Source organism: Dysidea avara, chromosome 3 (assembly GCF_963678975.1).
Source record: "Dysidea avara chromosome 3, odDysAvar1.4, whole genome shotgun sequence".
Lineage (NCBI taxonomy): Eukaryota > Metazoa > Porifera > Demospongiae > Dictyoceratida > Dysideidae > Dysidea > Dysidea avara.
The window spans coordinates 48,071,244-48,086,064 of record NC_089274.1 but is presented as its reverse complement, the minus strand read 5'-3'; the positions used below and the strand labels follow the sequence as shown (position 1 = coordinate 48,086,064).

Here is a 14,821-nt window from a genome sequence, read left to right as displayed (position 1 = left end):
TGTGGGCGGCCCTGCTCACCAGCACCAGTATGTCTTTAGATTGATGCATGGTGATGTTTGTACTGAGAGGCAGGGCTACTGAAGGTGGCTATTTTGCAATGCCATTTTGCAATGCCATTTTGCCACTGTACCTTTAATTTGAAATTTGACTGTTTGTGTCATTCAGTTGTGGTATGCAGTTGATGTTCCATAAGATTTCTGCTTTTAGAACATGGTGGAACTATGCAAGTATCTTTAATGAGTCCTGGCTTTGGTTGCTTTCTAAATGTAAGCAAAACTTGTGTTGCTGTAATGTTACATCTGATGTAGATCACACTTTAGTCACTGCATGATGTGAAAGGTTTTGCTATTGATAAAATTGATAGCTGGATTTCTGATTATGTTCTTGATGTTATTGTATACTTGCAGGCTACATGAGGTAACTTCCCTTTGTTGAGGAGGGGTAGGTATAAACAGTGGACCCTGGGACCCAAGGCCCCGGGGATCCATTGTGAAATTTTATATACTTCACAGTATGTATACAGTCTATACTTGTACTAGATACCATTGTGAGTCACAGTGGCTAGTCTCGCATTGCCAGACCACTCTTTCTCTGTCACAGTGATCGCGGTGCCTCGTACAATGCCTAGAAATTATAACCGCCCACTACCCTGAGGGGCTAGCTGAAGGGTCTGGACCAGCGTTGAAACCGGGTCGGGTCAACCGGGTCACATTTGCTCCGGGTCATCCGGGTATGAGCCAGATTGGATCACGTGAGAAACGAAATTGTTTGTTTGACGATGGGGAAACTTATAAACGCTATAGAGTAGCTCTTTCATGAGCCACGCCCACTTATCGCATTACAAACATACGCTCAGCCATGCCCATTTATTAGTAAATCCAGTATGTAGCACGAAACTGAGGGTATCTATCATGAGGGGTAGCTATTGTCAGTAGGTGATGACCTTTTTTTTTGGTCTTAGTTGCAATTATAAAGTGGAACCCTTTTTAAAAGTCTGGATCCGCCCCTGTTTACTCAACATGAATTGAATGCTCAAAACGTAATCTTGCTCGCTTGAGACTAGCCGAAACATAGCTCTTATCGCACGCCTCGCCTTTAATTAATCTGGGTCACATCCGGGTCTGCCGGATTGCTATCCGGGTCAGTGGCAGTGGGTCATCCGGGTCAGCAGTAGTGACCCGGTTTCAACGCTGGTCTGGACTGCTTAGCATTGGCCCTCAGCTCAAGGAACTGCATGGTATTAACAGCAAACCTTCACCTTCATGCACTCATGGTGCACCACATGATGCTCGACATGATGCACTAAGTGTAAAGTCTTGTCTTGGTTATTGAGCTGATGATGTAACTTGCAGTGATTGCTTCATTTTACCTGGAATACTTGTTTGCACAATGTTTCTGAACTGTAGTAGCTAGGCATTATAATAGACTAGTATGCTCATTGTGCAGCTAGCTGCAGATCTGTTTTCAGAGGCGCTTATAATTTCTAATTAATATAAACATCGTGTGAGACACAGTGACGGAGAAAGGGTGGATTGGCCATGAAACACGACACATTTTGACTATCTAGTACAGGTATGGAATGTATAAAATTGTGAAGAATATAAAATGCCATGAAAAGTTGGGTCCCTGCGAGTCTCCTGGTCCTTGGTCCCCTGGTCCACTGTTTATACCTACCTGTTGAGGAGCCATAGTTCTTTTGATTGAAATGCTAAACCTTGTCAGGTCAAAATCAGTTTATAATTATAAGATGCATAATAATTATTACTACCATTTATTGCAAACTAACCTGAAACTAAGTCAAACTGTCACCCAGCACTTTTGTGTGCATTAAGACTTCATAATCCCAGAATGGCAAAAATCAACTGTAAGATGCTACTAAGAGGTGAATTTTGCTGCTTCAGCAATTATTACTAGAATATGCTCTCTCTATCCATCTAAAACCTAGCCTGTTTGTGCCCTTCCCCCTGAGAAGCAAATATGTTACTAAAGCATTTGCAGTCATCAGAGACTAGAGCTTGGTTTAAAGATGTTTAGAAAATCGTGGTGTTATCTCATCTCCTACATTACCTACATTTAAACTTAACAGCTGGTAAACTACTCCTGTGATTGATACCTAAATGTCTGTAATGCTAGAATGTGAAGTACCAGTCAAACATGGGATGTGGCTTGTACCGTTTTAGTAATGATTTCATCATCCTCTTTCTACAATAGTTCCAGATTGCTACAGTAATCATGACACTGGCATTTTATAGGACTTAATCACTTGTTAGCATGTGTCAGGATTTGAAACATAATCATCATGAGCTTTATGGCACTTGCTCTGCATATACTTCTTACTGTTGTGGCATTTTATCCAGTCATCCTTGGAGGTTGTGCACAGTTGTACAGTTTCTTCTTTTTCTACATGTACATTAAGTATGATGTGTCACTGATATAGTATATGGCATGACTTGCAGTTAAAACTAGTAGTTGGAATTCATCCCACTTAGCTTTTATAGGAGATGTCACTGCCATGGTGTATCTATTAATTTAAGAAGGTTGAGCCAAATGAGGTAGTCTTTGCTGATAACAGATGGCAATTTGCTTAATCCAAAGGAACATTTTTCTTTTAATAGAATAGGGGTGGGGTGTTCTACCACATCTTTATGCATACAAAGATTAAAAGCAGCCTTGAGGCTTTTGTTTATGGGAAAATTACACCAGCAAATATGATACACAACCTCTAAAATGGTTGAGAAGATACTGTTGTTGTATATTATTTGTGGTTTGAAACAATTTGTTCAATCTTAGCATGGTTACAGAATAATTAGTGAATTACAAAGTCCGTATCTGCTTCACAAACTATCTCTAGCCTCCTTGCAGGTCCCTTGTGGGCAACACAAAATTACTATAACTAGTTGATTGAGGTGTAGTATGTAGTGTTACAAAATAGCTAACATAGTAGCTATGTAAATGGACCACATTTTCTACTTGGTTGATTAATTTTTTATATGGGATTTTAAAGGGTTTTTAAACTTTAATGAACATATTTTATTATGTATAGCTAATAAATAAATTTGAGGAAGTATGGAGACACTTCCCCAAAAATGTAGCTCTGGGATTGGATTTTAGGCTGCAATTTTTGATGCAGGGAAAAGGGAAAAAGTTAATAAATCCACAATTTATCAACTCTGACAAATTAAGTGTTGAGAACCACAGATCTAAACACTCACTATTGATGGTGCTTATTGATTTTTGACAAATCCAGTTTGTCAACTTTTATTTCTGTCAAAATTTATTGTCATACAGTACTTTTAGTTTATAATTATAGCAAGAAACCAAAAGTGTCGAACGGATATATTACCCTGTGATTATTGATTGCATGAAGTAACATGGATATTTCAGTAATTGATCGTTTATATTGCTATTAACGGTTGCTGTATTTAGCCCAATTCAGCCACTAAACCAAGTGAAAACATGATAGCGTTAAAGGGAAATGGCTAATGTTATGTACCTGAAGGGATGGGAGGGGGGGCAAATGTACTGTATTGCTGTGATTCATATTGATTCCCAGGGTACACCTAGACTCTAATTCCTTCGCTAACACGTGGAATATAAATATAACAAGTTTACAGCTAACTGTTTGCTAGTTGTTGTTGCATAGCTATAGTCAGTACATGTTCACCTCCTGGGAAAATACATGTATATGTGCATGTTTGCTTTGTTTCCAAATGAGGACCTGATGAGCCGGGTTACGTGATGCACAAGTTATGTTGGTATTAACCATGATGTGATATCTAAGGGTTAGCTAAATGTAGCTGTCTTTTGGCACACGAGAGTGATGATAGAACTGCTGGAGGTTTCTAATACATTTATACTAGCAGTCAATTGTTAGTTCAGTGGATCCTCACTAATCCAAACAGCTCTGTTCTCAAGTCAAAAGTCTGTTCAGATTAGTGAATTTGTTAGGATTAGTGAACCTATTGATTATATACAGAGCCCAGTTCAAATACTCTAATAGAAAATACACTTATTCCCAAAATGCCCTAATAGAACAGTCATTTCTTCTATTCGAATTAGCAAGTGTTCAGATTACTGGAGTTCAGATTAGTGAGGATCCACTGTATGATAACTATGATAGGTATGGAAGATTTTGACTTAGCATCGTATCACCAAACCTTCTTTTTTGGGTAAGAGTACTAAATCCTTACAATCATTATAATATTAGCTTGTAAGGATTTAGTAATTATATTATAAGGTCAGATTCTTCTGGTTGAATATTGTGACCTAGCAACCAAGCAGCTATAATTACTATGAGTACTAATTGTCATAGAGGTGAGCTAAATAGTTGTGTCTGAAGACTCTGAACAAGGTTTACTATGGCCAGAGGCACTTAGCTGTAAAATAGCAGTAGAGTGTGTCAGGACTGGTGATGATGGCCATAGGTGGTGGAAAGGGGGGGGGGTCTAGGGGGCTGAAGCCTTCCTCAGAATGATATCACACTGAAATGATCCTTGGAGTGGGGCTGAAAACTGTGATAAAGACTGAGATACTCTAATAGAGCAGTCACTCTAATAAAGCAGTCACAGTATTAGAGTAGTGTGTAGTGAGCTATGTAAGGATTTTTATGTAGTTTATCAACTATAAATGCGTAGCTGGTGAGGTGGGCAGCTATTGTAAGCTGGCTGTGACCTTTGTTTTTTTTTTGGTCTCACCTTACCAAACCAGAGACAATGTAGTGCCTCATTTCCATAAATCTGGGTCAGCTCAGCCCCCCCTCATATCAACTACTTCCTCCGCCCCTGATGATGGAAGTTTGGATACTTGACATGGAACTAACGATCACAACCAAAACGTCTGAGGCTTCAGGTACAGTAAACAGGGGAAAATTAAATAACGTGATTACCTATTGACTGACTGCATGTTACTTGCTGCGCATATGTTGTTACTCCAAATTATGCTCTTTTTCTAGATAATGCTCTCCTTCAGCTAACAGGTGTGTGTGGTGTTTGCTCCCACCATCATCTATGTTTAAAAGTACTCATTTAAAAGTACTTATTAGTTACCAACACAATCAAACACCAATTATTTGGGTACTTGTGGAATCACTTTGCTAACAATTTTTATTCTGATGGAACCTGCACATGTCACATTCTGTGGGCCCATTCTACTGCTGTTCCAGTGAACCATTCCCACTAATTTTAATAATTTCTAGTGATGTGACTGTAATTAATTACCTCTGGATGCCAGCTCCAGTTGCTGGCATGTCTTCAGCATGCATACCATTTGACTGTGATTTACAAACAGATGCTGTAAAGCTAATAAATAAACAAGTACAAATATTCTAGCTGAAATCAAGGGAGCACTTAAGTGAAGTGCAAGTACATTTCACTGTACCAATTTTTTACTATTATTTGTAAAAAAACTACAAGTCTAATTCATCCAGTTTTAATCCATGGAACTGTTATGGTACATAACATTAGTTACTTGTTTAAAATTTTCATCTGTTATATACAACCCTGTTATTATGCTATCTCATTTACTACATTTACAACTATTGTTATAAAAGTTATGTGCTTATTTTAATAGCAACTACTTGTATCAGGATTGTAGCTATTTACATAGTGTTAATGTCTGGTAAGTATTATAACTACTACAAGTTGATTACTGTTGTGGTGTACATTACAGCAGCAGTGAGTGGTCAAGTGTGTACAGCTCCTGATACTGTTGGATCAGTGTTTCAGACTGGGGCAGCTGTTATTGATCAAGGTCAAACATACATACTAACTGGATATACAGTTCAGTGTGAAGGAATTGTGACTACCTGGGAGTTCTGTTATCAGTTACTAGGTGTACCATCAGTGACATTTAATCCTGGTATTTGGGAGAGGACTGGAGGCACTACTTATTCACTCATCCAATCAAACACAGTCACATTTACTCCTAATGGTACTAGTATATTTTCATGTCAGAACTACACCCTCCCAGTAACAGAACAGTTCACTGCACCATCAGGATCAGTTGTGGGATTGTATTCTAGCATTAATGTACTGTTATTACATACTACTGATAACAGTCAAATAACAACTTATCAAGTTACTGGTAATCAAAACAGTGTTGTTGGTAGAAGTACTAATGATGTTAACTACAACATTGCTATTAGAGTACACCTTGGTAAGTTACTTGACCTTGTTGTTAAATCCTGTGTGTATATTTTACGTACTTATATGTATTATACCGTATGTCCCTGGTTAAATGCTGCTCTTTCAATAGTAACTGCAATTGAGTAGTGTCACATCAGTTTGAAAAACATTGTTTGAAAGTTATCTGTAAATAGTTGCTCCTAACCAACAAATAGAAATTGAAATCTTAATTCTAGCTGAATGTGCTTTCCATGCTACCTGCATGTTTTCTGTGCATGAAGATGAATTCACATACCAAGCTTGAAGCTGATCCGATGTATGCTTATAATGTAATGTAAGATTGTTTACATAAAAAGCTTAATTTTCTGTCAAGGCTACAGAGCAAACTGCTTATGGGAACCGTCTTACGTTGTGCAGTACTTTTGTGGTTTAAAACAAGTGAAACAGGTAAGATTATGGAGCTGAGATACCATAAGACCATGGCAATATAAGTGCATCAAAAAAAGCTATCAAGGGTTCAAACCAGGGACCTCCACACCTAACATCAAACCTTTCACCACTGAGCTGTTTGCCTCACTTAATTTCCACCTTAAAATTGGAGGTTCTAGATTTAATCTATCTAATACTTCATAGATCTACCAATGGATATCTATGTGCATTGCATTAAAAGCCCTCTAAAATGTGTGTTATATTAGAGTAATATAAGGCCGTGCAAATTTATATGGTTCTGGTCTTACAAATTCCCCAAAATTATCCAGGTGACCAGGTTTGTTTGTTTTTTTTGCAACTTTTTGATGTGGTACACTACATTTGACAAAGAAGTACATGGAATTATAGAGTTAGGTAAGAAGTTAGTGCATCTTTATAAGAAAAGAGTGCGTACAAGCCATGAAAACTTTTGCAGATATTAAATATTATAAATTATTGTATGGTGGTTGTGCAATTCACCACTCACCACCTTATGTCATCAAACAAAAACTTATAAAAATTTCTATGGGACCTTTTTACGGATAACTTCAACTCTGATCAATCCTGTTCATTTCATCTCTTATGTGTCCATGCTACCGATGCTCAAGGCAACCAGTCTCTACCAATTTTTTCCCGCTTTAATTATTGACACTGATCTGCAAACTAGTAATAAGTACATAGTTACTCTACATAGTTAAGTAAAAAGTAATTGTAATGTAGTTAATTAATGTATAGCTGTACATTTCTGGCTGTGGGCACAGGTTGCCCACAGGCCTTTGATGTAGGTTCTCCTGCATCAAAAAGCATTATAAATTAATAAATAAATAATAAATTCATTCAGCAAAAAAAAATATATAATATAATTAATTTCTCATGGCCTATTATCTATATATAAAGCTAAAATGTCGTCTGTCCATCTGATCATCCTGGAATCCAACAATCTTTCGCCACCCAATGCACGTATTGAAGTGAGGTTTGTGCCAAACAGAGTGCTCATCATCTAAGAATTATATCATTTTTAAATGAAGCTTCTAACTGTAGTCATTCGTCGTTTACAGCATGTTAGTAGAGCAAACTTGCATGCAAACTGCAAGTAAACACAAGCGTGTATAGCACATTTGAGAGGTATAGGACAGGCACGGTCAAGCCAATTGGATACATGTTGGTTTATCTGTCCTGTGTGCTCTTTTAGAATAAGTGCCTTCTCAATCATACAAACTATACATAACAAAAAGTTAACCTAGGTGCCAGAAAGCATGCACATGTGTGTTATTTTATTTTACTCAAGCCATGCAGTGCTTGCAGTAATGCTTCTGCAAATAGTGACGGCCTTAGCCAATTAATATACAAATTTATTTCTTTTTACTATTAGAAACTGAAGCCACACATATTACATGTGCCTGCATGGTAGGACAAGTAGTACTATAGCACCATATAGTTTGTACATGTTTACCTTACATGCAGTTAGTTAACCAACCATATTCACATCAGTGCAGGAAAAGTTACATCACCATGCATATCACATAGCTTTAGGGCTGATATTAAATGCTTCATTTCCCTAATCCATTGAATTATGTTATTGTGGTTGGTATGGAATCTAAAATTGTCCTGCATGTAGGACAGGTACCAATTCTAGTTAACAATAAGATATGCAATTGTAACTTTTGTTTTCGATAGCCATCATCGTGTCCGCAGATGAAACGAAATGTGGGTCCTAAAGCTGGCCTATGGCTGGCTTTGGAGCCATATAAAATACAAAAGGAAATGAAATCCAACTAAACTGTGAAAAGGATGTGGCCTTCAAAGCACCTGGGTTAATGTGGTCAAAAATGTTTCATTGATGTATCTTTGATTTTACAGCTTTTTTAAAATAGTGAAGGCACACCTTTCCCCACATATTGGCTGTTTTTGTGATATATAGAATCCACTAATTTCTAGGCCTAACCATGCAACAAACTTTGTGTAAACAATGTCAGAGTATTTTCCGTGCTATTACAATAGCACTGGTGTAGCAACAGAATGTGACTGTGTGCTTTGACTTTACTGTCCACTTAGTGAGGTCTATTGCCTACACTTCAATTTGGTAGCAATTTTGACTGAATATTTTGAAAAGGTACGTATCTTTGAGTACACGACTGCTAAGAGTAGCTGATGCTGTATTAGAGAATCTCAATCTTATAAAGTGGAGGGGTAAGCCCCCTTTCAAAAGGACTGTAGCCCTCATAGCTTCTCTGTTGCTACACCTATGGATCTATAGTATTGCACTAATTACCATACAAAAGAGCCTGTAGATACAGCTATGAAGAGCTGATGTACAAAATAGTATTGTTTGCTTTAGTGTAGCTCTCCAAATGTGTTGTTGATAACTGCACTTTGAAAATCCTTCAAATGGTAATTTGTCAGGTAACTGCTCTTGAGTTTTTTCTGACAACTCCTTTTCAATTCATTTGCGGCTACTATTTATGTATCTTTACGAACAAAATTTATAACCAAATAGGGGTCATTACACTGGAATGAAGGGAGTTAATCCCAACTTTAGCCACATTAGTTTTTCACTGTGAATAAGGAATTAAAAGTCTAATATATTATTGATGATTTCTTGTTTTAGTACTTTGTTTAAAATTATTTTAAACCAGGTTATAAAAGTTCAATTTCCTTATTTATACACAGATGCTCCTTGTATCATCTATGTACCATCCTAATAGGTACACGTATTGACTCCATAGTTTTCTACATATAGACTATGTGTACAGTACCCTATATGGTATTAACATGCATGGATGTAGCAGTGATAAATATCATGAAAATTGTAAGTTTCCATTAAAACACTCATCATGTACATATGACAAATTTCACTGCAGCTCATGCTATTTCCTGTACAAATGTAGATTATCTGAAGTATGTGTATATGTAAAATCAGTAATGATTTGTTGTCACTGTGTAATCATGCACTCTCTTAGTTCCATCTTTCAGTTCAACTCCGGCTATGACTACCACTTTGTCAACAACAATGTCTACCATTTTGACACCAATTATGTCTACCACTTCAACACCATTTATGGCTACCACTTCAATACCAGTTATGGCTACCACTTCAACACCAGTTATGACTACCACTTCAACATCAATTATGGCTACCACTTCATCACCAGTTATGACTACCACTTCAACATCAATTATGACTACCACTTCATCACCAGTGATGGCTACCACTTCAACACCAGTTATGGCTATCACTTCAACACCAGTTATGGCTACCACTTCAACACCAGTTATGGCTACCACTTCATTACCAGTTATGACTACCACTTCATCACCAGTTATGGCTACCACTTCAACATCAATTATGACTACCACTTCAACACCAGTTATGGCTACCACTTCAACACCAGTTATGGCTATCACTTCAACACCAGTTATGGCTACCACTTCAACACCAGTTATGGCTACCACTTCATTACCAGTTATGACTACCACTTCATCACCAGTTATGGCTACCACTTCAACATCAATTATGACTACCACTTCAACACCAGTTATGGCTACCACTTCAACACCAGATATGACTACTACATCAACACCAGTTATGGCTATCACTTCAACACCAGTTATGGCTACCACTTCAACACCAGTTATGGCTACCACTTCATTACCAGTTATGACTACCACTTCATCACCAGTTATGGCTACCACTTCAACATCAATTATGACTACCACTTCAACACCAGTTATGGCTATCACTTCAACACCAGTTATGGCTACCACTTCAACACCAGTTATGGCTACCACTTCATTACCAGTTATGACTACCACTTCATCACCAGTTATGGCTACCACTTCAACATCAATTATGACTACCACTTCAACACCAGTTATGGCTACCACTTCAACACCAGATATGACTACTACTTCAACACCAGTTATGACTACCACTTCAACACCAGTTATGACTACCACTTCTACACCAGTTATGGCTACCACTTTGTCATCAGTTATGGTTAACACTTCAACAGCAGGTGGTGCTGTTTCTCAATCAAATTCATGTAAGACACTGTCACGTTGGTTTTATTACAACTGTAAACACCTTATGAACAAGTTAAGCTTTAGATGGACTAAAGGCTTATAAACTTGCTCCATTAATGGTTCATCATGTATTACAATAGTCTAAGTAACATTGTGGTATTTCCTGACAGATGTGCATGTTCTTGTCTTTATAGTGTGATGTGGAACATATGTTACATTTAGAAATACGTTGCAAAAGCTGTGACTAGATTTGGAAATTCAGTCTTAATGTCATGTGTACAAATCTACACTTTGCTAAGCACATATGTATCTGTAAACTGTTTCACGGAATTGGTTGTGTAATTCAGGATACTGACTAATGTTTCTAATCACTGTAAGGCTGATTGGTAGCTTTATTTTCATCATAAATATTTGAGTTGGAAAATGTGGCATTAAGGCTGATTTTTCAAAATCCAGTCACAATTTCTCTTAACAACTTTGTGGATTAGAGACTCACTTCACCTAAATAAGGATAAGGATTTTGGTACCAACAAAACCTGATAAAACACATTTTCAGGAAAATCTCTGTATTGCAATACAAAATAATATAAAGAAATTCATCAATTATCCAATTTTCTTTTTTTAAATCAATTGTCTCAGGCTAGCACAGTATAATTTATTGCATTCTTGACTATCGTTCACTTAACTATGTGATATATATTCCCTTAATTCACAGAAAAATTTGGAATTTTCAACTAGAGTAGGAACCATAGCACATCGATACAAAGTACTGAAACAAGCTGGAGTAGTGCACGATATTAAATCACAGTAAAACAATAAGAAGTATTATATCCCTACTTGAGCACAGTAGGGATATACACTTCTTATTGTTTTACTGTGATTTAATATCGTGCACTACTCCAGCTTGTTTCAGTACTTTTTATCGATGTGCTATGGTCCCTACTCTAGTTGAAAATTCCAAAATTTCTGTGTACTTGTTTGTTAATTTTTTTTTGTAAATAATTATTATGACTGGTGAACCCACACATACCGCGTCTGAAATGGTGCTGCGCCCCATCTATTGGAGTAGTGCACGATATTAAATCACAGTAAAACAATAAGAAGTATTATATCCCTACTTGAGCACAGTAGGGATATACACTTCTTATTGTTTTACTGTGATTTAATATCGTGCACTACTCCAGCTTGTTTCAGTACTTTTTATCGATGTGCTATGGTCCCTACTCTAGTTGAAAATTCCAAAATTTCTGTGTACTTGTTTGTTATTTTTTTTTTGTAAATAATTATTATGACTGGTGAACCCACACATACCACGTCTGAAATGGTGCTGCGCCCCATCTATATCAATTATCGTTTGAAGCTGTTATTGAGTTACGCTTGTCTGAAGGCATCAGTCAGTCAGTAGAAAATTCCGTTAAATAAAGTATTTTTAAAATTCTGTTGCAACTTGTTGAAAGCATTTCGGGTCGATCTGAAAGCTTGTTTGGGCTTAGCTCTACCTAACTATTACTGCCTCATTGTCATTGGGGAAAATTGAGGCTGGTTTTTGGGTGATGTTATTTTGTGGACCATGCGTACTCCTTTGTGGTCCCTACTATACAGTACTATTGTACTGTGTGATACCTAACCAATGCTGCCTCATCGTCATCAGGGAAAATTGAGGCTGGTTTTTGGGTGATGTTATTTTGTGGGCCAAGCCTACTCCTTTGTGGTCCCTACTATTCAATACGATTTACAGTACTATCGTACTGTATGATATCAAAAATTCATTTGCATTCTTATCAATTATCTGAAAGTTTAGGAATTTGTATATATATAGTTGCTTTAGATGGTACGTAGAACTTGCTTTGATGTATGGAGGTCTCTTATTTATGAAGAGACATGATAGCAGGTGTCTTATTGGTAAGACAGCTGGGCTTGATAGGACACCTTGTTTACAACCACCTTAAGATCCATAGTACTGCAATTAGCCTCTTGTGGAAAATTAATAATAATTATTTAACACATCAGTAAACACAAGCGAAGTGATGCATTTGTAATGAAGAAATTGCTTTCAGGTAATTCTTTACACCTGTTTTCTGTAGCTCTTTAAGGAATATAACCATCGTAGTAGCTAAAGGAGCATATTTGTAGCTTTTGCTCTGCAGACCTAGACAGCTACGTTGACATTGGCTCTACAAATTTGCTGCAATTATCACACATCTGTGAAGCCTCGAATATATATTAATCGAGATTACTAACTGTTATCATGCTTCTCATGACCTCTCTAATCTTTGAAGAAGGGTCTTGCTGAAATACCCTTTGTAGTTACCATAGGAGCTTTCTGTACTAACTCACTGCTTCTACACCATTGTTGAAGACACTTAGACACTCGTAATATGGCATCTTCAAGGATTTAAAAACCTGAAGTGATGTCAATAATTATGTTGGCTGTACCTTGTTAATTTTTTATGTCATCTCAGCCCTTAAAGACATCTACTACAAGTGTATAAGTGCTTTACATGTTCTAAAGTAGCATGTCATTTATAAAGCAATTTTCTTGAATGCTTTCAAGTCTTTTAGAGTAACATCTAATTTTAAAACAGCTTCACATGTGTGTTGTATACCCTATAGAAATACTATACTAATGCAGCAGCGAGTTACTAGTTGGTCACGATTGTACAGTTTGTCAGTAACAGAATTCTTGACTTATAGTCAGCAAATGATATGCATTGTGATTTTTGTCCTAACATCACATACCATATGTATAATACATTTTGAGATGGAAAAAATTCCTAGATCACCTTTCAGCTACAAATATTTAGCTATGATAACTGCCTAGCTACAAACATTTTCTTCTGAATCTTTCCACAGTTGCTCATCTACGAATGTTTTCTGCCTTAAAACTTTTTACATGTATGGTATATTTTAGTACCATGAGGTTAAAAACTATTCTATTAAATTTGACCTACCATTGTTACTGTGTTGTGCCAATAATTGGCTTTTAGGCTTTGTTGTTTGCACTTGTGTAGCTAAATGAATTGTAATGTGTTTTTTTTGTATTTGTACAGCCTCAAGTACTGGACTGATCATTGGAATTGCAGTCATGTGTACTCTACTATTGATAGTCACTCTTATACTACTAATAGTAGTTGTGTTGTATTGTAGAAAGAAATCAGCTACTTATAGTACAACTAGAGGCAGTATAGCTACTAGTACTAAAGCAGTGACTGGTGGAGTTGCAATCATTCCTAACCCAGCTTATGATGTAATTGATCAGTCAAACAGAAACACATTAAACATGCATGATGACCTCAAGTATGAGGTTGTAGTTGATTGTAATCCATCATATGGAACAACCCCAGAGATAAAGAAAAAGAAAGAAGATTATGATTATGTTGTGTGTACAGAGGAGATGATTAAAACAGACACTAATCCATCATATGTACCAATATCAGTAGGGGATAATGTATTGGATGATAATCCTTCTTATCAAACTGTGTAGTTGAATGATGTAAACTTTGTACACTTGTAAATGCTGTAACTTCTTTTATGTATTTGTATTTTTGTATGACTCAGTTGTTGAGAGTTTTTGTCACACACGTGCAAAACATATTACACATAGTTTTTATTACATATCCCAATTAATTTATTGCTAATTCAAATTAAATAAAGACCAGCAGGCACTGTGGCTCCAGGTACACATGTAAAATTGCCGGAATGTGTATAATAGTTAAGACGGTGTTCACATGATCACAAGGAGTATACTATCTGTTTTAAAGTGTCACAAACTGTAAAATGCAACGTTACTAATGAGAGTTTTTCCCTGCATTTCGATGCAGTGTATGGCAGTTGGATACTCTCTCTTCCATTATTTACTCTTGCTACTGCTTATAAGCCAACAAGTACGTAAGATCCTCCATAGCCATTTAAACAACAAGAATATAATGCAAACTATAAATTCTTATATGCAATACCTTTGTTGAGAAATTAGATTCAGGCAGAGATATACAAGCTGGATAAAGCTCTTAACCATGTTTATAGAACTTTGCGTGGGCGAGATCAAAGGGAAAAGTGTACACTCTCAGCCTCAGCCGGCCAACTGTTTCATCGACCACAAAGAGTGCTTTATTCACAATAAAACACTCTTTGTGGGCAATAAAGCACAGTTGCCCACGTGCCTTAGTGTAGGCTAATGGCCTACGGGGCTCGCGCCAGTACGACTAAT

The 14,821-nt window shown here is 36.8% G+C and overlaps 1 protein-coding gene across 1 annotated transcript in view; it reads left to right on the top strand.

Moving 5' to 3' along the window:
• LOC136251625 (mucin-5AC-like) overlaps positions 1-14,230 on the top strand; it is a 33,115-nt gene extending 18,885 nt beyond the window's left edge. The window contains exons 2-5 of the mRNA XM_066044082.1: positions 5,570-5,617; positions 5,669-6,154; positions 9,552-10,634; positions 13,665-14,230. Coding sequence (XP_065900154.1) covers positions 5,570-5,617; positions 5,669-6,154; positions 9,552-10,634; positions 13,665-14,098 — 2,051 coding nt within the window. The 3' untranslated portion in view covers positions 14,099-14,230. The remainder of the gene's footprint in view (positions 1-5,569; positions 5,618-5,668; positions 6,155-9,551; positions 10,635-13,664) is intronic.
• Positions 14,231-14,821: the final 591 nt, after the last annotated feature.